At 45.0% G+C, this 23,185-nt stretch overlaps 1 protein-coding gene and 2 pseudogenes across 1 annotated transcript; all 3 read right to left on the reverse strand.

Moving 5' to 3' along the window:
* Window positions 1–6,417: 6,417 nt before the first annotated feature.
* Window positions 6,418–7,397, reverse strand: LOC123097008 (expansin-A14-like; annotated as a pseudogene).
* Window positions 7,398–12,309: 4,912 nt separating this feature from the next.
* LOC123100146 (expansin-A24-like) lies at window positions 12,310–13,318 on the reverse strand. The gene is made up of 3 exons (XM_044522119.1): window positions 13,174–13,318; window positions 12,747–13,071; window positions 12,310–12,677 (listed from the first exon to the last, which is right to left on the reverse strand). Exons 1-3 carry the CDS (start codon window positions 13,316–13,318, stop codon window positions 12,368–12,370), a joined length of 780 nt encoding a protein of 259 aa, XP_044378054.1. The 3' UTR covers window positions 12,310–12,367.
* A 3,982-nt stretch (window positions 13,319–17,300) lies between these two features.
* On the reverse strand, window positions 17,301–19,079 carry LOC123097009 (expansin-A14-like; annotated as a pseudogene).
* Between the last annotated feature and the right edge of the window lie 4,106 nt (window positions 19,080–23,185).

Raw genomic sequence — 23,185 nt, forward strand, 5'->3', positions numbered from 1 at the left:
TTCGCCGGTTTGTGAAGCAAGAAGGTCATGCCCTGCTATTCGTGATGGAAACCAAAATCAGGGCTAAGAGAGTTGAAGACTTGCGATATCAATTTGATTTTTCAGGTTGTTTCACAGTTGACAGTATTGGGTTAAGTGGTGGAATTGGGCTTTATTGGTCCAAGGACGTGGATTTTGTCTTGAAAAACTATAGCAAGAACCACATTGATGTGTTGGTGAGAGTCAAGGACCAAGCCGCACCAGATTGGCGGTTTACTGCATTCTACGGTGCATCACGGGTCGAAGATAGGCATCATAGCTGGCGCTTCCTTTGGACCTTACATGCCTTGCCCCATTCTTCGTGGCTGTGCATGGGCAAATTTAACGAGACGATGTTTGGTGACAGACACTTCAGTAAGTCGGCTAGACCAGAATGGCAAATGAAGGCCTTCCGTGAAGCCATCGAGGATGTTTCCTTCCAAGACCTTGGCTGGTCTGGAATGGCCTATATGTGGGACAATAGGCAAGGTGGTAATGATAATGTTAAAGCTCGGCTCGATCGAGGCTTTGCGAATGAAGCCTTTCATCAATGTTATGAAGATATTCGTGTGCGCCATATCAGTGCTACCGAGTCCGATCACTGTTTTGTGGTGACAGAGATACATGGCACGAGGAGGACGGACTGCGCACAAGAGCACCGGGCTTTCAAGGGATTGTGGAGTCGCTGGGTGCACTACAGAAGGAACTTGAACCATGGGGGGCCAAGGAGCTTGGATGTCTCGCGAGGACAGTTCGGCAATTGCAAAAGAAGCTCGACAAGCTGCGCAGACAGTCCATAGGCCGGGGGCCTTCTGACGAAGAGAAAGCTACTGTAATCAAACTACGCGAGGCGGTTCGTCAAGAGGAAGTATGGTTACGGCAGCGCTCGTGGTTCCTGTGGCTTCGTGCATGTGACCGTAACACTGGTTACTTTCACACACAAGCTAAGCAGCGACAACGAATGAACAAGATCAGCGGCTTGAAGAGAGTTGATGGCTCAGTTTGTGCACACGAAGGAGAAGATAAACAGGAAATTCATGCGTTCTATCAGGCATTGTACACCTCTCAGGGCATGTTTGATACGAGCGAGTTGCTTGCTCACGTACCGGTGAAAGTTACACCGGAGATGAATGAGATGCTAACTAAACCATTCGAGGCACAAGAAGTCCATGATGCGCTGTTTCAGATGGCTCCATCTAAAGCCCCGGGGGTGGATGGTTTCACGACGGGGTTTTTTCAACGTCATTGGCACTTTTTGAAAGACGATGTGAACAATGCAGTGCTGGGATTTCTCAATGGGGTGAACTACCGACGGTTCTTAATGACACCTCCATAACCTTGATCCCAAAGGTACGGTACCCCCAATCGATTTCTCAATATCGACCTATTGCATTGTGCCCTGTGCTATACACGATTGCAGCTAAGGCTAGCACTAACTGCATGAGGGGATGCATGGATGAGATCATTAACGAGGAACATAGCGTGTTTGTTCTTGGACGCTTGATTACTGACATTGTATTGTTGGCTTTTGAAAGTGTTCGTACACTTCGCAGGCGGAAGAAAGGAAAAAATCATGCTTGCGCAGTTAAACTAGATATGATGAAAGCGAATGACAGAGTCGAATGGCAGTTTCTGGAGGCCATCCTACTTCGTTTGGGATTCAGCCCTATTGGATCAGACTAATTATGAAGTGTGTCACCTCTGTACGTTTCTCTGTTAGATTAAATGGTGAGCTGCAACCCTACTTCACGCCCTCTAGGGGGCTGCGGCAAGGTGACCCCGCTTCACCGTACTTATTTCTGTTTTGTGCAGAAGGCTTCTCGTCCATGCTTAGATCTTATGAAGGATATATTGATAGGGGCATTAGGGCAAGTGTGTGTTTGCCATGGGTGAGTCATCTGCTCTTTGTTGATGATTGTCTAATCTTTCTGAATGCAGACTCTCAATGCGCAGAAAGGTTGAATGACATTTTGAGGATCTATGATGAGGCTTTAGGACAGCGTGTAAACAAGGATAAAAGTGCAATATTCTTTAGCCCCAACATGCCTTGTTTCATTAGACAGATTATCAAAGGAACGATGGGCATCATGGTAGAAGCGTTCAGTGATAGATATCTTGGTCTTCCCACTGCCGTTGGCCGGATTACGAGCGGTACCTTCGACCACATTGGCGAGCGTGCGCAGAGCAAGATGCAAGGCTGGTCAGAGCGGCTCTTTGCATGTGCAGGGAGAGAGGTCTTACTCAAAACAATTATTCAGGCGATTCCCACATATAGCATGAGTTGCTTTCTGTTCACGAAAAAGGTGTGCAAAAAACTCACATATAGTATGGCAAGGTATTGGTGGAGCAGTTCTATTGACAAGAGGTTTCTACACTGGGTTTCTTGGAAAGAACTGACAAAACCAAAATGCTAGGGAGGGATGGGATTTCATGACCTCCACATGTTTAATCTGGCACTTCTTGGCAAACACGGTTGGCGCTTCATGACAAATCCAACATCACTTTGTGCCAGAGTTATGAAGGGCAAGTATTTCCCAGATACTGATTTCCTGCATGCTTCAGCACCTAAGGCCGCCTCATCAACTTGGCGGGTAATCATCTCTGGACAGGAAGCTCTACTTGCGGGGATTGTTCATCGTGTTGGTGATGGCACTTCAATTAATCCATGGACAGACAAATGGATTCCCACAACGCTAACCAGAACCCCTTTATTCAAACTGCCGGTTATGAACATCACCCAGGTTAGGGAGCTCATTGATTCAGAGAACTGGACTTGGAAACAAGATCAAGTTTGACACAATTTCATCGCACCGGACGCGGAGGCTATTTTGAATATTCCTCTTCGACGCGGCGGGGGCAAAGACACATTGGCATGGGCACATGAGAGATCAGACATCTACACTGTTAAGTCAGCGTACCGAGCTCCAGTGATTCAGAAAGAGCATCAAGCTCGAGAAGAAGGGCAGGTTACCGAATCTTCAGTGAGTAAGCATCAGCTGTGGAAGTCATTATGGTCTCTCAAAGTGGTACCAAAAGTGCGAGTGTTCTGGTGGAGGGTACTTCGTGGAATACTTCCTGATGAATGCACGCTTAAATTTCAGCATATCCAAGACATTAGTTTGTGCAAACTTTGCAAGGCAAAGAATGAAGACTTGGAACATGCACTCATACACTGTTCCCACTCTCAAAGGTTCTGGGAGGAAGCTCGCCAGCTCTTGGATATCAAACTCCCGCGGCTTCACCCATCTACTTGGGCAACTGACATTTTATGTGATGCAAGGTTCTCGACAAGAGAACGAGCATCTATGATTTCTATGATGTGGTCTATTTGGACATCACGAAACCAGTGGACGCACGAAGGTGACAAGCTGGATCCGGCGAATTCAGTTAGACTCACCCGAGAAGCGTTGGCATTGCTGGATATTCCTTTACAACATGTGAATACTCTGCCAGGTCACAGCTGGCGCCCTCCGGAGGCAGCCCAGATCAAGATAAACACTGATGCATCAACTATTCGTGATGAAGGAAAAAGTGGAGCTAGAGGTGTTGCGCGTTCATCTACAGCCATATTGGGTGTTTGGTGTAAACCCCACCCCGGAGTGACTGGCCCCTTTATTGCCGAAGCCCTAGCTGTAAGAGATGGAGTTATCTTTGCAAGTCTCAGAGGGTTATCGCATGTGGTGCTGGAGACTGACAGTCTCGAGGTGGTCAACCTCTGGAACACTCGCCGCAACAGTCGTTCAGTTGTGGCGCCCATCCTCCAAGAAATTGATGAGCTTTTTACTAGTTTTAATTCTTTTGTAATTCAGGATATAAGTAGGTCAGTCAATGTCCCGGCTCACCTTTGTGCAAAACACGCTTGTACGATGGCTGTGACTGAAAGCTGGCTCACGGAAACTCCTAGCTTCCTGATCAGCAGCCTTGTGGCTGACTGCCCAGCGAACGCGTTTATTTGAATAAAGCTTAAAATTCCCTGCAAAAAAGATTGTTAATTGGGCCAGGATTAGCAGTTGGGGCCCACCCGGGTTAAAATCAGGGGGAGGAGAGAATTTCATCGAAGGTTAAGTAAGCCTACGTGGCACCATTCGTAGGTGTAGAATTATTGTTTGCTTCACACTTTCGGAAGAAGTGGACGGCGTCTTTCCCTTGATTTAATCCCGATATGTATATGTGCTTGAGGCTTTCACTTGGAGGGTATATGCTTGAAGGGAAATTAACAAGGCTGCTTAACCTCTTTGACGGCTAACTTCAGGAGATGCCATGTCCCGGTGTGCCTACTTGTCTACGAAAGAATGTCCCATCTGTTCCTTGAACCGTACGGCTAATCCTGCACTGCACCTGAAGAAGAAGAAAACTGCATCTAGTCATCAACTTCGACGGCGGCGCCCATCGGCATGTAATGATTAGTTTTGGAAGATACATTGAGCTGCCATCAAGGCAGATATGTATTCTGTAGAGTTGAATTTGTCCCGTCTGAGTCGTGATATCTAAGCTTAGGCCCTGCTTGGTATCGGTGTAAACTTTTACACCCGTATTGATTTTGCAGGTGTATTTTAGCGCCCACAGTGTGATTTCCATCTAGATAAAAAACGACGGGTGGAGGTCTGTATATTTTACAACGATATATGGCTGCGAAACGTCGTTCCAATCAGGGCCTTAGGTTGCCGTCAATTAAGTTTCGTCCATCATTGGAGCTCGCAGTAGTATGACAGTATGAGGTTAGAGTGGAATGAGCAGGATCATTCCCACACCAAGGGTGGGCTCATTGTGTGCTTGCTTGCTGCTTGCATGGTCGATAATTTGATATGACCCGCAACGTGGCCTGGCCTGTTTGGATGCTGGACATGCATTCAAATCTTGGCCGGCTGGCGCTACGCTAGCTTTGCATGATTAGCTCCGACAGAACAGGTACTGCATTTCCTTAGTTGGATCCGCTCTTTCTCTCTCGCGCAGTTGTTGCTTCCGGCTATTTATTTAGTCGTCAATCAGCATTGATCCGAAACTTAAATCACTGTTGGGTCTAACGCTCGAATCGGCCACACGGCAAGGATGCAAGCAAGTGCAGCTGGTGATGCGGACTCGTGCAGGCATGGTACACATGTTGCGCCCGGTTTGTTCTATTCACCTTGTTTGTACACATGTTGCACAATTTGAAATTTTCTTTGACTAAAACTTTCGTGTTGCAAGTTTTATGTCTCGGCACTCATAGATGAGTAGATGTGCATCTCCCTATTGTACCGTACTAAGGTGTTTATGTGGTGCATGTTAGTTTAGATGAAATTCAGTAAATCCATTGCACACGCTCGACCGTTTGAAATTTCATTTGACCACTAGCTTTATCTCGTTGTTCCACAAATTTTTTGTCTTCTACTGGAAATAAATAATAGTAGTAACCTACTAACAAAAGGATTTCCAAAGAGTTTTTGGTGTCAATTGGCCCTGCTAACCTCATTGTCATGTGAGGGCCTTAGCGCCCTACCATAATCAAGACATAATTCATATTTGGTAAATGTAAAGTTTAACAAGGCAAAAAAGCTGGCATGCTTGTCTTTGCACCCATTTGCACATAGTTCGATGTAAGAGCGGCTTACATATTATGATCTTGTCAATTTTGGGTGTTCATCTTAGATTCTTCCTATTGTTAGTCATTTTTTAACTAAGTATGATATGGTTTTTAATTCAAAAGAAAAGTATGATATGTTTTCTTGTACATCCAAGCTCTTGAGCCAAAAAAAATCCATGAGTTCCACGATGCATTATGTGCTCATCTTTCATTGAGTTTTAATCATGATATTCTTGAGGTCGATCTTGTATTATCCCATTAACTATTGCACTTTTATTTATTTTTTTTTTTTTTTTGTGGTTTGGTAGGCCTTTTACGTGTATTATATTTCAAGTGGATTTTTCATGATAACCGAAGCCAATTCTGAGGTTAAAGGGAGTTTGTTTGTTTGATAAGAATTTTTCACGCCGAAATATTTGTAGGCATGGGATCCGTCTGAGCCGGCCAAGGGTTGTATTGTACAATGGCTTCTACAGCCATTATCTCTACTAATGTGTTATTAGTATTGACTTGGAATAGTTATTTCTGAGTCACCCGAAGAACAACCAAAGTGTGAGAATAAACATTTGAGGTAACTCGGTAGAACCAATCATGTTCTATCTACACCATCCAAATTAATAAAACACAAATATGTACAACAAGTTAAACTCGTACAAGGATATTGAAGCTACATGAGGGTAACCAATCAATCAATATATGTACACAAGTAGTGCTTACGAGTAATATTTATATGCACCACACCATAAATAAAGAAATTACGACCGTTTCTCCAATATATGATGATAGGCTCACAAACCAATGGCATCCTAATAAATCGCTCCGTTGGCAGTGAGCAGTTAAAACTGCAATTTGCTCGCAAATGTTTGCCCAAACGTCCATCCAGGTGGCACAATATTGTTGAAGACAAGCGTCTGCCCATATGTGCTGGTCAATCTGAATGAGAGCATCTTCCCGATAAGATTCGCTAGAGATTGCCAGTTCGCGCCCAAGTTACGACCCATTGGCGCCCATGTGTCTGAATCAGAGGTCTTGACATCCATCGATTTGATTGATCCGGCAGCTCCCACATTGAATACGTTAACTAGGTTAAAGTAATCATGACCAGCGATCTTGAACCTCACCCCACCTTTCTTCATGCCTGGAACCCTGCAGAAATCCGTTTTAGTAACTTGCAGAGGGGCACATAACAATGATAAATATTCATGTGTAATTACCTCTTGTACATGATAGGGATGATGCCACCCTTGTACACACCAATCTTCTCCCAGGCCGGCTGCGCCATGTCGAAGTGCGGCCTCGGAGGATTGCACCATCCTCCATTGTCGCTCGGGAGTGCATAGTTAGGCGGGCAGAGATTCGTGGCCGTGATTGTCACAGTGACCCCGGGTTTGCAGAACATCGGGTCCGCAAGCTTGCGGTCACAAGCAATCTTGTAGCACTAACCGCACGCTGCTCCGTCATTGAAGAGGGCCTGGCTCAGCGCCGCCGTCCGCGTCCCGTAGCCTGCCGAGTACAGGTTGCCGTACCCACACGCCCCACCTGCGTTGAATTGAGCGTACGTATGCTTTTAGAACGGGCTGCACGAGATGTGGTATTCACTATTCAATTGGCCCATACATGACTTTGAAATAAGCTACTTACCCATGGTGTCAGAGGCATCGGCGCCGCCGTAGAACGTCGCATGCGCCCTCAGCCATACCGGCGCGTTGTCCGCGGCCATGGCCAGCCCACAGCACGCGAGCACGAGAGCCACCACCGCAATAGCTGATGAGATAGGAGGTTTCCCTTGGAATGTTTTGTGAAGAGAGCCAAGCATCACGCCTTGACAAAGTCTTCAAGAAGAAAGTAGCGCCCGAAGGGGTCAATTGCCAGCCTAGGCCAAGAGCCAAGGGCAAAGTTTTCACCTGGTGTTCCCTTGCTCTCCTCTTGCTCGAACCACGAGACCGGCCGGTCCACTACACAGCCCCTACCACCGCGTGAGATCTTTGCACGCCGAGCCGCCTCATGGCTTGCGGCACCACCATATCAACAATTTAGCGTCGCAGTCCCATCTTCTAGGCAGCATGCCAGAGCACATCCTAGCCACCACCTACTCAAGCGCACTAGTCATCCGCTGATATGTGTGCGACGTCTGCCACCGATGCATCCTGATGATCGGGGTGCAAGGTCCTAGATCCCCATTGCCTCGGACCACCCCATAGCCCGTTGCGCCATGACCCTCTGCTCCGCATCTTCGATGAGACCATCGTAAGATCCATGGCCCGAAGCCGCCTCTTCGGCTTTCGCCGCTAGCTCCCGAGTAACCTTTGGGAAAGGCCATCCACACATGCGGCCATCGCGAGCGGCTGCAAAAGCGCGAGCACATGTACTGGCCAAATAATATGTAAGCACCCCTGACAACTCCAGAATTGAGAGATGTATCCCTTGATCTGCTGCGTCGCCCAGAAGGAGCACCACCCAAGCTTTGATGCCGCGGCCCTGGCTTCCACTCATTGCGAATAATGGTTGTCATCCCCAGCAACAGTTGAGAGCCTCCAGTGACATTGATGGAGACCCCCAACACGGGAGGCAAGTCTCCAAGCCACTGCGCCTAACCACGCACCACTGGCGCGCACCCATCAAGTGCCACTACTCAAGATTCATCCGGGATGTGTTGTGGCACATGCGAGAGAAGGCTGTCCCGGAGGCGCCATGTGGCGTCGACGAGGCGAGGGAGGAGGAGGGAGGGATGGCGGTGGCAGCACAAAGTTCTACCCGTGCCGCTCCTGGGAGAACAATGTGGGGGCTGTTGTAAGCGTGTACCTCTCAGGCGGTAAGTGGTTACTTTGCATGATTGCACACGGTTGATATTAGAGCCCCACTTCGGCACCCCCCTCCCGCCCCACACACACACACACATAAAAAGGGTAATATAAGCGTGCACAATCATGCAAACTAACTCTTACCGCCTGAGAAGTACACGCTTACAACAACCCCGCATCGCTCAGGACAGGGCCTATGCTACTATATGACATATACGTACAGAGGTGGGTACGATTTGCGAAAGGCTTATATTACCCTTTATACGAACTTCCTTTTGAATTTGCGAACTTCTTATAAATTCGTGACACATTTCTTCAAATCCGCAAATTTTCTCCAAACTTCTGAACATTTTCAAAATTCATGAAACTTTCAAAAATTTAATGTGTAAACAATTTTTAAATTAGTAAAAAAATCAAACTTGTGAAGTTTTTCCAAATTCATGATATTTTAAATATTTTCACTAGTAACCATTTTCAAATTCACAAAAAATTCAAACTTGTGAACTTTTTTAAAATTCATGAAATTTTGAAAATTTAACTCGTGAACAGTTTTGAAATTCATGAATTGTATTTCAAACTTGTGAACTATTTTCAAATTCATAAATTTTTTCATATCTAGCAGGCGAAGCGAGCGAGCGTGCGACCGAGCTTGCGCAATATTGGACCGCGGTCCGTTGGCATGTGCGCGAGCGCCAGCTACATAACAGGCGCTTAAAGTGTTGACTAGGAGCTGCTAAAACAAACAGCGCCACACACAAGGATTTTGTTCAAAACTTTAAAAAATATTCGCTTCCAATAAATAACAAAAAAAATACAAATTCACATTTTCAAAAATAGTACAGAAAATTCAAAAAATGTTTTTGTCTTTCTAAATTCCCTAGAATGTCAAAACACAAACATCTTTTAAAAAGACCAAACATAATTTTGAACACCAACAGTTGTAAAAAATTGATTATTTTAGGAAAACTAACTTATTTGGAATTTCAAAAGAAAATAGAAAATACAAACAAAAACTTGAGACCACTTTTTTATGAATTTCCCGGAACATTTTTCATTTGTGTAGAATTTCCTGGAACAAAAGTACGAACATGAATAATTTTTAAATTCTAAAACAAGAATAAGAACATGAATATTTTTCATTCCCGGAACAAAATACGGACATGAGTGTTTTTTAAATTCCAATTTTTTTAAAGCATGAACATTATTTGAAACTCTCCGAATATTTATTGAGTTTTTGAAGAAGTTTGAAAAAGGAAACATTTTTTAAATTTGTGAACAAATTTTGAAAACAGGGACCTCTTTTGAATCATTAAACTTTTTTCAAATCAGCGAGCGCTTGGTCTGGTGCAACACACGCCCAACGAGAGCGATGTCATCGCCTAGTTGGGCCATGACCTAAACTTTATTATTACTTTTGAAACTTGTTCAAAAAATTGAATGTTTTGGGAATACCATAATAGAGCTTTTAAGTAATTGTTTTAAGTTGATGTCATTTCAAAAATGTTCACAATTATACCATGTTCAATGGAGGGTGTCCCGGTAGGCCAGAATGCTCCGTCTGAGAGCACGTTGTTTATCGACATCCTTCGAGTGAACACATTTTTATGAACACATTCTCGGTCAAAAAAGGTCGACAAATGGTTGGACATGTCGCAACTTAGATATGGTGTCGAAATCATTCGAACTTGATATGGATGCCTACCATGGGAATTCCCCACCTGTTTCCAAAAGTTAGGGTCATTTTAAGGATGCCCAAAAATAGACCATGTCGAGCTTAGGGTGTTTTGTAGGCTAGAAGGCTTTGTCTGAGGGTACGTTGTTTCTCGACATCTTTGAAATGAACCCAATTTTTTTCACGGCCTTATGTCCAATTCAAGGCACCATGTTTAATTTTTTAGGTTTTAGATTTTTTTTTGCATTTTCTAGAGTTTTTCCTATGAAAAAAGACCAATAAATGGCTGGACTTGCCGAAACATGCAAACGATGTCAGAATTCTTTCAATCTGGTATGGATACCTACCATGGGCATGCCCACCTGCTTGCAAAAGTTGAGGTCATTTATCCATAGTCCAAAAACAACAACCAGTTGGCAAGAGTGTGCCAGACTAAGCCAGACGGGTCCGAATTTAAATGTTTCTGTGATTTGGATTTTTTGTCAATATCAATCAACATGAAAATTTTCTCATGTCCTAACCATTTCTTGATTTTTTTTCACTAATTTGGAATTTCAAATTGTGTACAAATTTTTTACAAACTTGAAAACTTTTTCAAGAATTGTTAAAAAATTCCCAACAATAGATGAAAATTTTGACCACAAATTGCAAACCACCTATTTTTATAAATTTTATTGAAATGAAAAAGGGAACAAATTTTGAAATTCCAGAATGTTTAAAAAAATGTAAACAATATTAGAAAACAGGAACATTTTTTGCTATTCCGAATTTTTTTAACAAATTTCAGAAATAATAATAAATTTCAAAAAGGAGAAAGATAAATTAACAGAAAGATAGAAGGAAAAAGGAAAAATAGAAAAGAAAAATAAGCTTTAGGCCTTCGCCCAACTATGCGACAGGATCGCTCCCATCGGGCGCTTGTTGGGCTGGCCCAAGCGTTCATGGATCTGGAAACAATTAATCGATATTAAAAAAATGTTCATGGATTTGAAAAATATTAAGTGTTTATAGGAAATATGTGAACCATATATTTAAAATATATAATCTTGATTTGAATAATGTTAAACATGTATTACAAAAAAAGTGGCTTGTGGTGCAATGGTGCATCTATAAGACCAGCGTTCAAAACCTACCTTTTTTTTTTCTTTGAAGTGTTCACTAATGGGCCAGCCTGTTACTGTTGATATATCTCGCGGCGTATTCTCAAAAAAGACCACCCTACCCTTTAATATGAAGGGGTATGGAGAGATCTCCTTCCTTGATGTGTTTAGGGGGGGGGGGGGGGTGGGTGTACCGAAGCAGAAGTGTTGATATTATTCTGACGGAACTTGTTTGAGACAGGATGCTCCTGCGCATTTCATGTAGATAGAAAAATAAAAACAAATCTATAGATAACCGAGTTTATGAGGAAAAACTAGGCCATAAAACGTGCAGAGATAAAAGAAAGAGTGAAAAATAATCGATGCCGACCTATGTCTGCACCCATTTGCACACGGTCCGATGTATGAGCGGCTTACATATAATAATCTTGTATGTTTTGGATGTTGATCTTAAATTCTTCCTATTGCTAGTCATTTTTGCACTGAGTATGATATGTTGTCTTGTACATCCAAGCTCTTGAACCAAAAATTCTTCCATGAGTTTCCACATATATACCTACATGTTGCTGGTGAGTGCATTCTCTACTCATCCTTTCATTTAGTTTAATCCTGATATTCTCAAGGTTTATCTTGTATTATCCCATCAACTGTTGCACTCTTTTAGTTTTTCTTTTCTTCTTGCATTTTGTGTTTGGTAGGCTTTTACATGATTATATCTGAAGTGGATTTTTCATGATAACCAGCACCAATTCTGAGTTGAAAGGGAGTTTGTTTGTTTGATGAGAATTTCTCACACCAAAATATATGTAGGCATGGGATCCGCCAGAGGGTTGTATTGTAGAATGGCTTCTAAAGCCATGATATATACTAGTGGGTTATTATTATTGACTTGGAATAGTTACTTCTGAGTCATCTGATGAACAACTAAAGCGAGAGAATAAACATTCAAGGTAACTCGGTAGAACCAATCATCTTTTATATACACCATGCAAATAAATAAAAATACAAATATGTACAATAAGTTAAACACGTACAAGGAATTTGGAGCTACATGAGGGTGACCAATCAATCAATATATGTACACAAGTAGCGCTTACAACTAATATTTTTAAGCACCACACCATAAATAAAGAAATTCCAACCATCCCTCCGGTGTATGATGGTATGCTCACAAACCAATTACATCCCAAATCGTTGTATGGACAGTAATTAGTTAAAACTGCAATTTGCTCGCAAATGTTTGCCCAAACGTCCATCCAGCTGGAACAATATTGTTGAACACAAGCGTCTGCCCATCTGTGTTGGTCAATCTGAATGAGAGCATCTTCCCTGTAAGATTCGCTAGAGATTGCCAGTTCGCGCCCCAGTTACGACCCATTGGCGCCCATAGGTCTGAATTAGAGGTCTTGACATCCATCGATTTGATTGATCCGGCAGCTGCCACGTTGAATACGTTAACTAGGTTGAAGTAATCATGACCAGCGATCTTGAACCTCACCCCACCTTTCTTCACGCATGGAACCCTGCAGAAATCGGTTTTAGTAACTTGCAGACAGACACATAACAGTGATAAATATTCAGGTTGTAGTTACCTCTGGTACATGACAGGGATGATGCCACCCTTGTACACACCAATCTTCTCCCAGGCCGGCTGCGCCATGTCGAAGTGCGGCCTCGGAGGATTGCACCATCCTCCATTGTCGCTCGGGAGTGCATAGTTAGGCGGGCAAAGGTTCGTGGCCGTGATTGTCACCGAGATGCCGGGTTTGCAGAACATCGGATCCGCAAGCTTGCGGTCACAAGCAATCTTGTAGCACTGACCACACGCCGCACCGTCGTTGAAGAGCGCCTGGCTCAGCGCCGCCGTCCGCGTGCTGTAGCCCGCCGAGTATAGGTTGCCGTAACCACACGCCCCACCTGCGTTGAATTGAGCGTACGTATGCTTTTAGAACAGGCAGCACGAGATGTGGTATTCACTATTCAATTGGCCCATACATGACTTTGAAATAAGCTACTTACCCATGGTGTCAGAGGCATCGGCGCCGCCGTAGAACGTCGCATGCGCCCTCAGCCATACCGGCGCGTTGTCCGCGGCCATGGCCAGCCCACGGCACGCGAGCACGAGAGCCACCACCGCAGTAGCTCGAGCTGGAGCCGACGCCATGTATGTCGCTGGATGCCCTTGAAAACTAAACCCACCGACTTGTCTATCTGTACGTAGCTGATCTGGGAAGCTGTGCGTTGTGGCTTATGTGTTTGTTCTTGTATCAGTGAGGATTTGGTTCTCATAGTTTGATGGATGTCCGTGTATATATAGCCTTTGCTGCCTGGAGGGACTCGGCAAAGTCATCACGAAAGAGGCGGGATAGCGTGCCCATGCATGTGGACGCTCGTGCAGCCGCACCATGCATGGCTTACGGGCTAATCCGAAAAATGTATGTACGCGCAGACACGTCTGGTCCACTTTCTTCTTCCTTATAACAACAGCTCTTCATCGGTATTTCCGTATTTGCCTAACACTTTCTGAAGAAATGGACGGCGTTCTGCGATTTCAAAGTGCTTGCTTGACGTTTCACTTCAGGGCGTGATATTTGCATGACTTTTTTGACTGTTAGCTTTGGGTATTCGCTGCGTCCCGTTGTCTCGGGAAGAATGTGCCTCCCCTGTTCCTTGAATCGTACGGATCACCGCACCTGGTCCTAAACATCGGCGGCGCCCATCGGCATGATGGGACGTAATGGCTTGTTCCTGAATAAACATAGAATTGTTAAGGCAGATCTATCGAGTTGAACTCGTCCCGTCTGGATGCAAGGGTGCGGTATATAGCTAGATTTATGTCTGCTAGGTTTAAAAAAAATATTTTTCGTCCCACTTTATAGATAAAGCACAAACCATAAATATACGGCCAGACGATTAAAAAAGACGAGGAAGCCCTCAAATAAAGCAAAACTTAGAAGAAAAAACGGACAACATACATCAGTCAAAACACGATTACGCCGCCGAGTAAGAGTACATGAGGACCTAAGCACTACACCAACCCCGACCAATAACACCTGGGTTCCACGAAAACGCCTTCAAGAGGAAAAACGGCGCAATGCGTTGCCATTGCCGCGTCATGCGAAATGGACCAAGGTTTTCACCCGGAACTCTCACAAGGAAGGCGAATCTGCGACAACGTCCACAAGAGGATAGTGGCACCCGCGGGCGCCATCGCCATCGGCGCTGAAGTGCAGGGCTTTCGCCTGGTAGCTTCCCCAAGCCATACAAGAACAAAGCCTGTCGTCGCAACGAAGCATGGGCCACCAGAACCAGATCTTGGCACCTCCTCTGCCGCGATAGTGAAGACGCCAAGGCCTCCCAATGCACCACCACTCGTCGCCCACATGGCCGAGTAGCGCGGTCACCACCACCACTTGGCGACCCCACCGAAGAATCAACCGAGTAGCCCGCCTGCCGGGGCCATCGCCCCGGCATCCCTCTCCGAATCTCTCCCCGACGCTATAACACGCGGACGCCACCGACCGACCAAATGGCCCACCACAAGGTCAGCTGGAGGGAGGCCATAGCTGGGCAGCACCGCCGCCACGGCTGCCCCTCATCTGCTAGGTTTCGCCCGTCATCAAAGCTGGCACATCAATAGTATGTCAGTACGGTAGTAACAAGAGGTTACAAACTTAACTAGAATGGAATAAGCATGATTGTTCCCGTATCAACCGGTGTGTGCGTTGTTAGGTTTGCATGCTTGTGCACGTTTTCTATTTTTCTTAAGACAAAAAAGAGCCGCATCCGCAATGTAACCTCTTGCCCATGCTCCTTTTAATACATGATACGCACACTCATGCGTATTCTAATTTTTTTTCTTTAAGACAAGATGCTCCTGCACATTTCATATAGATAGAGAAAAGGCGTGTGGACAGGAATAAAACAAAATAAAATAAGAAATAGAAAAGGAAAACTACAAAGACGGCCTATATATCTTGACATGTACCGCCAATATGTCCTGCCCGGCTAGTGGCGAGTAGGTTCTTTTGAAATGCCTCCAATGAGAAAAATGACAATCACATATCACTGTTGTCGACCCGTATTTGAAGACCAATCTTTCGTCCAAAATTATACACGATCGCCCAACCAAACCTCGGGAAAAGGTCCGGCCACGCCAACATCCTCCATGTCATCCTCATATCCAATGGCCCCGATCCAGCATAGATGAAGCACTCTTTGACAATGCCTCTAGGGAGGAGAAACATGTCCTCAAGTACCATCATCGACCCACACCAAATATTAAGCTTTCGCTAGAACCTTGAGCCTCTCAACCAAATGAGCCCCCAGGAGGGCGACCAACCACTATCAATGTGCAAGATAGAGTAACAACTTTGTCTGCACCCGTGCCGGCGAACTGAAACCACACGGAATAGAGAAGAAGCTTCCATTGCCACGGCCTCACCCTGGAGCTAAGTCCAATCCATCCGCTACCACCACCTCAACCTCAGCAATGGGAACAAACGATGAGCCACCACCTCACGCCGAAGGCCACCAGTGCCACCTCTTGCCCAGGCCGTGCCCCACCTATCCTGTTGTGCCACAACGTGTTGGCCGTGTTGCACCACCACCATCATCATATGATCGCACTATTCGAAGACGGGAGGACACCTTCATCGTCAGGAGCGGGCAGATTGGGAACCACCCAATTTAGGCCCCTAGCCCATGCAAGGAGGTCCACCACTACTGTTGAGCCGAATGACGCATCCTCAGGCACCCACTGTGCCATCGACACACCACTGCCCGTGCTGCCCCAAGGAGGAGGTGATGCGAGGGCTCTCTTTGTTTATACAGTATTGCACATGGTTGGTATGCTTCGTCAGTCCAAACATTAAAAAATCTAGAGGATTTGAAATAAATTATGTCATGGAAGATGCCTAACCACAAGAGTATGACACTCTCTTTCCATTAAAGAGGAGTTGCTCATTAATAAAAGGAGAAATGACATGTCTCCCAATTGCATCGGTGTCATCTTCTGCAAACAAACAACAATAGTAACCTACTAACAAACTGATTTCAAAAGAGTTCTTAGTGTCAAATGACCTTGCTAATCTGATTGTCATGTGAGGGGCTTAACGGCCTACCATAATCAATACAAAATTCACATTTGGTAAATGTGAAGTTTAACAAAAGCAAGAACCTCACATGCTTGCCATTGCACCCATTCGCATATGGTTCGATGTTAGAGCAACTTATATATAATTTTCTTGCATGTTTTGGATGTTGATCTTAAATTCCCACTATTGCCAGCCATTTCCGCACTTAGTATGATTTGATTTCTTCTATATCCAAGTTCCGGAGCCAAAATTCTTCTACGAGTTTTCACCATACATACCTACGTCTTTTAGTTGAATTTAATCTTGATATTCTTGAGATTTATGCCGTATTATCCCATTACTTGTTGTACTTTTTTTCTTGTTTGTGTTTGGTAGGGCTTTTACGTGGATTATATCTCAAGTGGACTTTTCCTGATAACTGAAATCAATTCCGGGGTGAAAAGGAATCTATTTGATGAGAATTTTTCATGCCGAAATATCTATAGGCATGGGATATATTTTCGTAATGATACTTCTAATTATTTTATTTTTCAAAATCAGCAAAGAATACATATGAATACATTTTAGCGTATGGACATGCACCCATACAAGAGAGAGGGAGAGAGGGGGAGAGAGAGAGAGAGAGACGTATGTGGGTTGCACTGTAGAACGGCCTCCAAAGGTAGCGATGATCAATACTGGTGGTTTTTGTTGTTGTTGCCGTTGAATACTAGTGAGTTATTATTACTGAGTTGGAATTGTAATTTCTGAGTCGCCCGAGGAACAATCAAACCGAGAGAATTAACATTTAGGTAATTCGGCAGAACCAATCATTTTTTTATATACACAATTCAAATTAATAAAAACACAAATATGTACAACAAGTTAAACGCGTGCAAGGATATTGGAGTGAGGTGACAAATCAATCAATATATGCCAACAAGTAGTGCTTACAATTAATATTTTTAAGCACCACACAACACAACAAATAAATGAATTTCAGCCATTGGTTCAACAGATGATGGTACGATCATAAACCAATCACATCCTAGATTGTTTTGTTGAGATTGATCAGTTGAACTGCAGTTTGCTCGTAAATGTTTGTCTAAACTTTCATCCACCCGGCACAATATTATTGAACACAAGCGTCTGCCCATCTATGTTGGTCAATCTGAACGAGAGCATCTTTCTGGTAAGATTGGCTAGGGAGTGCCAATTCGCACCCCAGTTACGGGCCATTGGTGCCCAGTCGTCTGAATCGAAGCTCTGGATCGATCCGGCAGCAGAGCGAGAAAAGCAATTCTCCCATGCATGGGAGGTCCTGTGCATGGGTCGATCAGCCGTTGGATTTAGATGAAGATTCGGATGCATGCGCATCTCTTCTAGTTGTATTTCACCCATCTAGTCATGTCCTATCAGTTAATCACATGCTCCATGCACCCACTCTCTCCCATGCAGCACACTACACACCCATGCTTTTTCATGTGATTTCAAAGTTTGAAATCATTTTATCTTATGAACGGAAAGCCTGATTAACTTTTGTTTAAGTATTTATGTTCCTGGGGATGAGGACTTTTCAATAAGATCCCTCTTCAATACATTTTCATAATTTTTGAAACCTGATAAAACCTTACGAAAGATGGTGAAACTCCATGAAACATGGTGTGAAATTATATGATATAGTTTATGAGACTCATTTCATGCCAATTTATTTCTACTGAGAAACACAAAGACGCACTCCAAAACATCGTATACAGTTTTGTAACTTGATGGGTTTTATATCTATAGTTTCACCAAGTTTCAAAATCCTTATTTAAAAAATGAAGGAAATATATCCATGATTCATCTTGTTTAAAAGGTCTCCTTTCCAGGATCCCAAATATGCAAACCAACCAGAAATCAAAATTTTCATTCAAAAGTCACATGGTTTTAAAATTCAGACTCAACTTAAAATGCATGGGTTAATATGAGAAGGGCTAGAATCAGGTAGGGTCATAAGGTGGAGTAACCACAAGTCATAGATAGTACCGTGGGACACTAGCATAGTAGCATGCACGGGAGCTCCCGTGCATGGTAGAAAAATCATTCTTGGCAGTAGAGACGTTGAACACTTGACTAGGTTAAAGTAGTCGTGCCCAACAATCTTGAACCGCACCCACCCTTCTTCAGACATGGAACCCTGTAGAAATGGGTTTTAGTAAACTTGCACACAAACACAAAACAATGATATATACTCATGTGTAGGTTCCTCTGGTACATGATAGGGATGATGCCACCCTTGTAGGCACCAATCTTTTCCCAGGCCAGCTGCGCCATGTCGAAGTGCTGCCACGGCAGATTGCACCATCCTTCGTTGTTGCTCGGGAGCGCGTAGTTAGGCGGGCAGAGATTTGTGGTCGTGATTGTCACCGTCACGCCGGGTTTGCACCACATCGGGTATGCCAACTCGCAGTCACACGCAATCTTGTAGCACTATCCACACACCACGCCGTTGTTGAATAACACCGTGCTCAGCGCCGCCATCCGCGTCCCATACCCCGCCGAGTACAGATTGCCATACCCGCACGCGCCACCTGCGTCGTAACGTACGATGTAAACACTTAGCGCAGGCAGAACGAGAGACGTGGTGTGCATCTAGTGGGTGCATACGGCCCTTCATTTTACATAGTATATGAGTTTGTAATAAGCTAGTTACCCCTTACCCATGGTGTTAGAGGCATCAGCACCGCCGTAGAACGTCGCTTGCGCCCTCAGCCATTTGATCGGTGCTTTGTCCGCTGCCCCGGCCAACCCATAGCACACAGACGCGAGCAGCACCGCCGCAATTGCTCGAGCTATAGCCGACGCCATATCTCTCATTGGTTGGGCTTGCAAACCTCGTGATTTCGTCTGTATGTCGCTTGGTTAGCGCTACAAGATAGAATTTGGACTGCCGATCATTTGGCAAAACGTGGGTGGCCCAACTGTGATCTCTGCCCTCTCTGCATGAGAGTGCATGAATGTGGGCCTCATCTTTTCTATAAATGCCGCTACACGCGGAGGCTATGGTCTTTGATTATTGACAAATTCCACATTCTCGGTTTTGACACCAACGGTTGGCCCCTGTTCGACTCGGTTGAGGCTTGGTGGACAAGTACCCGCGACACCGCCACACCAAACCGTCAAGCCAAGGCGTCCCTCACCATGCTTGTTTCGTGGACTCTCTGGAACGAGCGAAACGCAAGGGTCTTCAAGCGCAGGAGCGCTCCTCCAACTATATTGCTTGCCTCTATAGAGACCAAGGCCAACCTTTGGGTCATCGCCGGTGCCAAAAAATTAGGGTCCATTATTTTGCGAGAGTGATCTCATGCCGTGTATTGAGTGACTTGTAACAAACTCTATTCTCTCTTATTTAATGGATGAGGCAAAGCTTTTGCCTCCGTTTTAAAAAAATAGTTGACCTAGAAGTTGTGTGATCTTGCTTGTGCGTGTGTTACTTGTATGACTGTGAAGATCTTGGAATGATTGGGTGTGCCGTGTTTCTTTTTCAATAAGGAGGAATACCCACGGCCTGAGATAGATTCTTTGGGGGTCAGGGTACTCGATAATCTATGTGCGGATCTTGCACCATCCCATCCTGAGTCAGAGGAAGAGGATGATACTTTTGCTGACACGGTAGTTAGATCCACGGAGCCCGGTTGTGAGGACCGGGTGGAGGATCAAAACAAGCCTAAACGTAAGTGGAAGTGGAAGATCTATCCTGCGTCGGCGGTGTGTAGGAGTGCTATGATCCGTACTACTAAAAAAATCATGATGAATTATGAAAGGAATCTTTTGGAATAACAGAGGTCTGAAAGACTTGGCTAAACGAAGGTTTCTTGCAGATGCGTCTATCGAGCATAGGTTGGATTTTATTGCTCTCTCGGAAACTGGTAGAGATAATTTTGCACCCGAGTTTCTTAGTACTTTATCGGGTGGTGTCGATTTTGATTGGCATTGCTTGCCTCCGAGAGGAAGATCGGGTGGGATCTTACTTGGAGTTAGATGCGATTCGCTCGAAGTCCGAAATGTCGTGATGGGAGACTTTGCAGTTAAGTTCTGGGTTAGATCAAAGGATGATGGGTTTAATTGGGCTCTAGTGGCGGTTTATGGTGCCGCACAGCCCGAACTTAAACCAGAGTTTTTGGCAGACCTTGTTCGCATTTGCGGTTCCGAGCAGCTTCCAATCCTGGTTGGGGGTGACTTTAACATAATTAGAAGAAGAGAGGAAAAGAACAATGACAATTTTGACGGTAGGTGGTCATTCATGTTTAATACCATTATCGAAAGCTTGGATCTGCGAGAGATAGAGCTTTCGGGTAGAAAGTTTACCTGGGCTAATAATCTGCCAAATCCGACGTTTGAGAAGTTGGATCGAGTCCTTGCGAGCGTCGAATGGGAACAGAAATTTCCTTTCGTTACGGTCCAGGCGCTGTCACGCGGTATCTCCGACCACGCGCCTCTGTTCGTGGACTCTGGCGAGGCCACTCACATGGGTAACAAAAATTCCTTTTCGTTCGAAATGGCTTGGTTTGAACGAGAGGGCTTCTTGGATCTGGTAGCCAGGGAATGGGCTAAGGATACATGAGGAAGGACTGCGATTGAGCGCTGGTAGAATAAGATAAGGCACTTGAGAAGTTTCTTGCGTGGGTGGGCTAAGCATCTTAGTGGGATATATAAGGCTGAAAAGAAGAGGCTCCTTACACTTATTCAGTCTCTGGATCTCAGAGCCGAGTCCACAATTCTCCAAGCCACGGAGCTTCCTCCAAAGCTTGAGGCGGAGATGAGGTTGAAAGAGCTTCTCCGTGAGGAGGAATTGAAATGGGCGCTGCGGGCTAAGGTTCACAAAGTCGTCCACGGGGACGCAAACACTCAATTCTTTCACATGATCGCTAATGGCAAGCATAGAAAGAAGAGAATCTTTCAGCTTGAACAGGATGAAGGGACGATTTTAGGACATGAGAACTTAAAGCTTTACATTACCGAATACTACAAGCAGTTATTGAAGGAAATATGCCCTAGAGGCAATAATAAAGTTATTATTTATTTCCTTATATCATGATAAATGTTTATTATTCATGCTAGAATTGTATTAATCGGAAACATGATACATGTGTGAATACATAGACAAACAGAGTGTCACTAGTATGCCTCTACTTGACTAGCTCGTTAATCAAAGATGGTTATGTTTCCTAACCATGGACAAAGAGTTGTTATTTGATTAACAGGATCACATCATTAGGAGAATGATGTGATTGACTTGACCCATTCCGTTAGCTTAGCAGTCGATCGTTTAGTATGTTGCTACTGCTTTCTTCATGACTTATACATGTTCCTATGACTATGAGATTATGCAACTCCCGTTTACCGGAGGAACACTTTGTGTGCTACCAAACGTCACAACGTAACTGGGTGATTATAAAGGTGCTCTACAGGTGCTTCCAAAGGTACTTGTTGGGTTGGCGTATTTCGAGATTAGGATTTGTCACTCCGATTGTCGGAGAGGTATCTCTCGGCCCACTCAGTAATGCACATCACTATAAGCCTTGCAAGCATTGTAACTAATGAGTTAGTTGCGGGATGATGTATTACGGAACGAGTAAAGAGACTTGCCGGTAACGAGATTGAACTAGGTATTGAGATACCGACGATCGAATCTCGGGCAAGTAACATACCGATGACAAAGGGAACAACGTATGTTGTTATGCGGTTTGACCGATAAAGATCTTCATAGAATATGTGGGAGCCAATATGAGCATCCAGGTTCCGCTATTGGTTATTGACCGGAGACGTGTCTCGGTCATGACTACATTGTTCTCGAACCCGTAGGGTCCGCACGCTTAAAGTTCGATGACGGTTATATTATGAGTTTATGTGTTTTGATGTATCGAAGGTAGTTCGGAGTCCCGGATGAGATCGGGGACATGACGAGGAGTCTCGAAATGGTCGAGACGTAAAGATCAATATATTGGACGACTATATTCGGACATTGGAAAGGTTCCGAGTGGTTCGGGTATTTTTCGGAGTACCGGGGAGTTACAGGAATACGGGGGAAGAAGTATATGAGCCTTATTGGGCTTTAGGGGAAAGGGAGAGGCAGGCCGCGCCCCCCCATTAACTAGTCCGAATTGGACTAGGGGGAGGGGCGGCGCCCCCTCCTTCCTTCTCTTCCCTCTTCCCTTTCCTTGACTCCTACTCCTACTACTTGGAAGGGGGGGGGGGGAATCCTACTCCCAGTGGGAGTAGGATTCCTCCTAGGGTGCGCCATAGAAAGGGCCGGCCCTCCCCCTCCTCCACTCCTTTATATACGGGGAGGGGGGGCACCCCTTGGAGGCACAACAATTGATCTCTTAGCCGTGTGCGGTGCGCCCTCCACCATAATCCACCTCGATTGTATCGTAGCGGTGCTTAGGCGAAGCCCTGCGTCGGTAGAACATCATCATCGTCACCACGCCGTCGTGCTGACGGAACTCTCCCTCAAAGCTCGGCTGGATCGGAGTTCGAGGGACGTCATCGAGTGGAACGTGGGCAGAACTCGGAGGTGCCGTGCGTTCGGTACTTGATCGGTCGGATCGTGAAGACGTACGACTACATCAACCGCGTTGTGCTAACGCTTCCGCTTTCGGTCTACGAGGGTACGTGGACACACTCTCCCCTCTCGTTGCTATGCATCACCATGATCTTGCGTGTGCGTAGGAAATTTTTGAAATTACTACGTTCCCCAACAGTGGCATCCGAGCCAGGTTTTATGCGTAGATGTTATATGCACGAGTAGAACACAAGTGAGTTGTGGGCGATACAAGTCATACTGCTTACCAGCATGTCACACTTTGGTTCGGCGGTATTGTTGGATGAAGCGGCCCGGACCGACATTACGCGTACGCTTACGCGAGACTGGTTCTACCGACGTGCTTTGCACACAGGTGGCTGGCGGGTGT

Source organism: Triticum aestivum, chromosome 4D (assembly GCF_018294505.1).
Source record: "Triticum aestivum cultivar Chinese Spring chromosome 4D, IWGSC CS RefSeq v2.1, whole genome shotgun sequence".
NCBI classification, from domain to species: Eukaryota; Viridiplantae; Streptophyta; class Magnoliopsida; order Poales; family Poaceae; genus Triticum; species Triticum aestivum.

Bases quoted from the DNA above. Each gene is read 5' to 3' on its own strand.
- LOC123100146 (XM_044522119.1), bottom strand. From the start codon at position 13,318: ATGGCGTCGGCTCCAGCTCGAGCTACTGCGGTGGTGGCTCTCGTGCTC. The intron at 13,072-13,173 runs GTAAGTAGCTTA...AATTCAACGCAG, and splicing joins CGATGCCTCTGACACCATGG to GTGGGGCGTGTGGTTACGGC. The intron at 12,678-12,746 runs GTAACTACAACC...CGATTTCTGCAG, and splicing joins ATCCCTGTCATGTACCAGAG to GGTTCCATGCGTGAAGAAAG.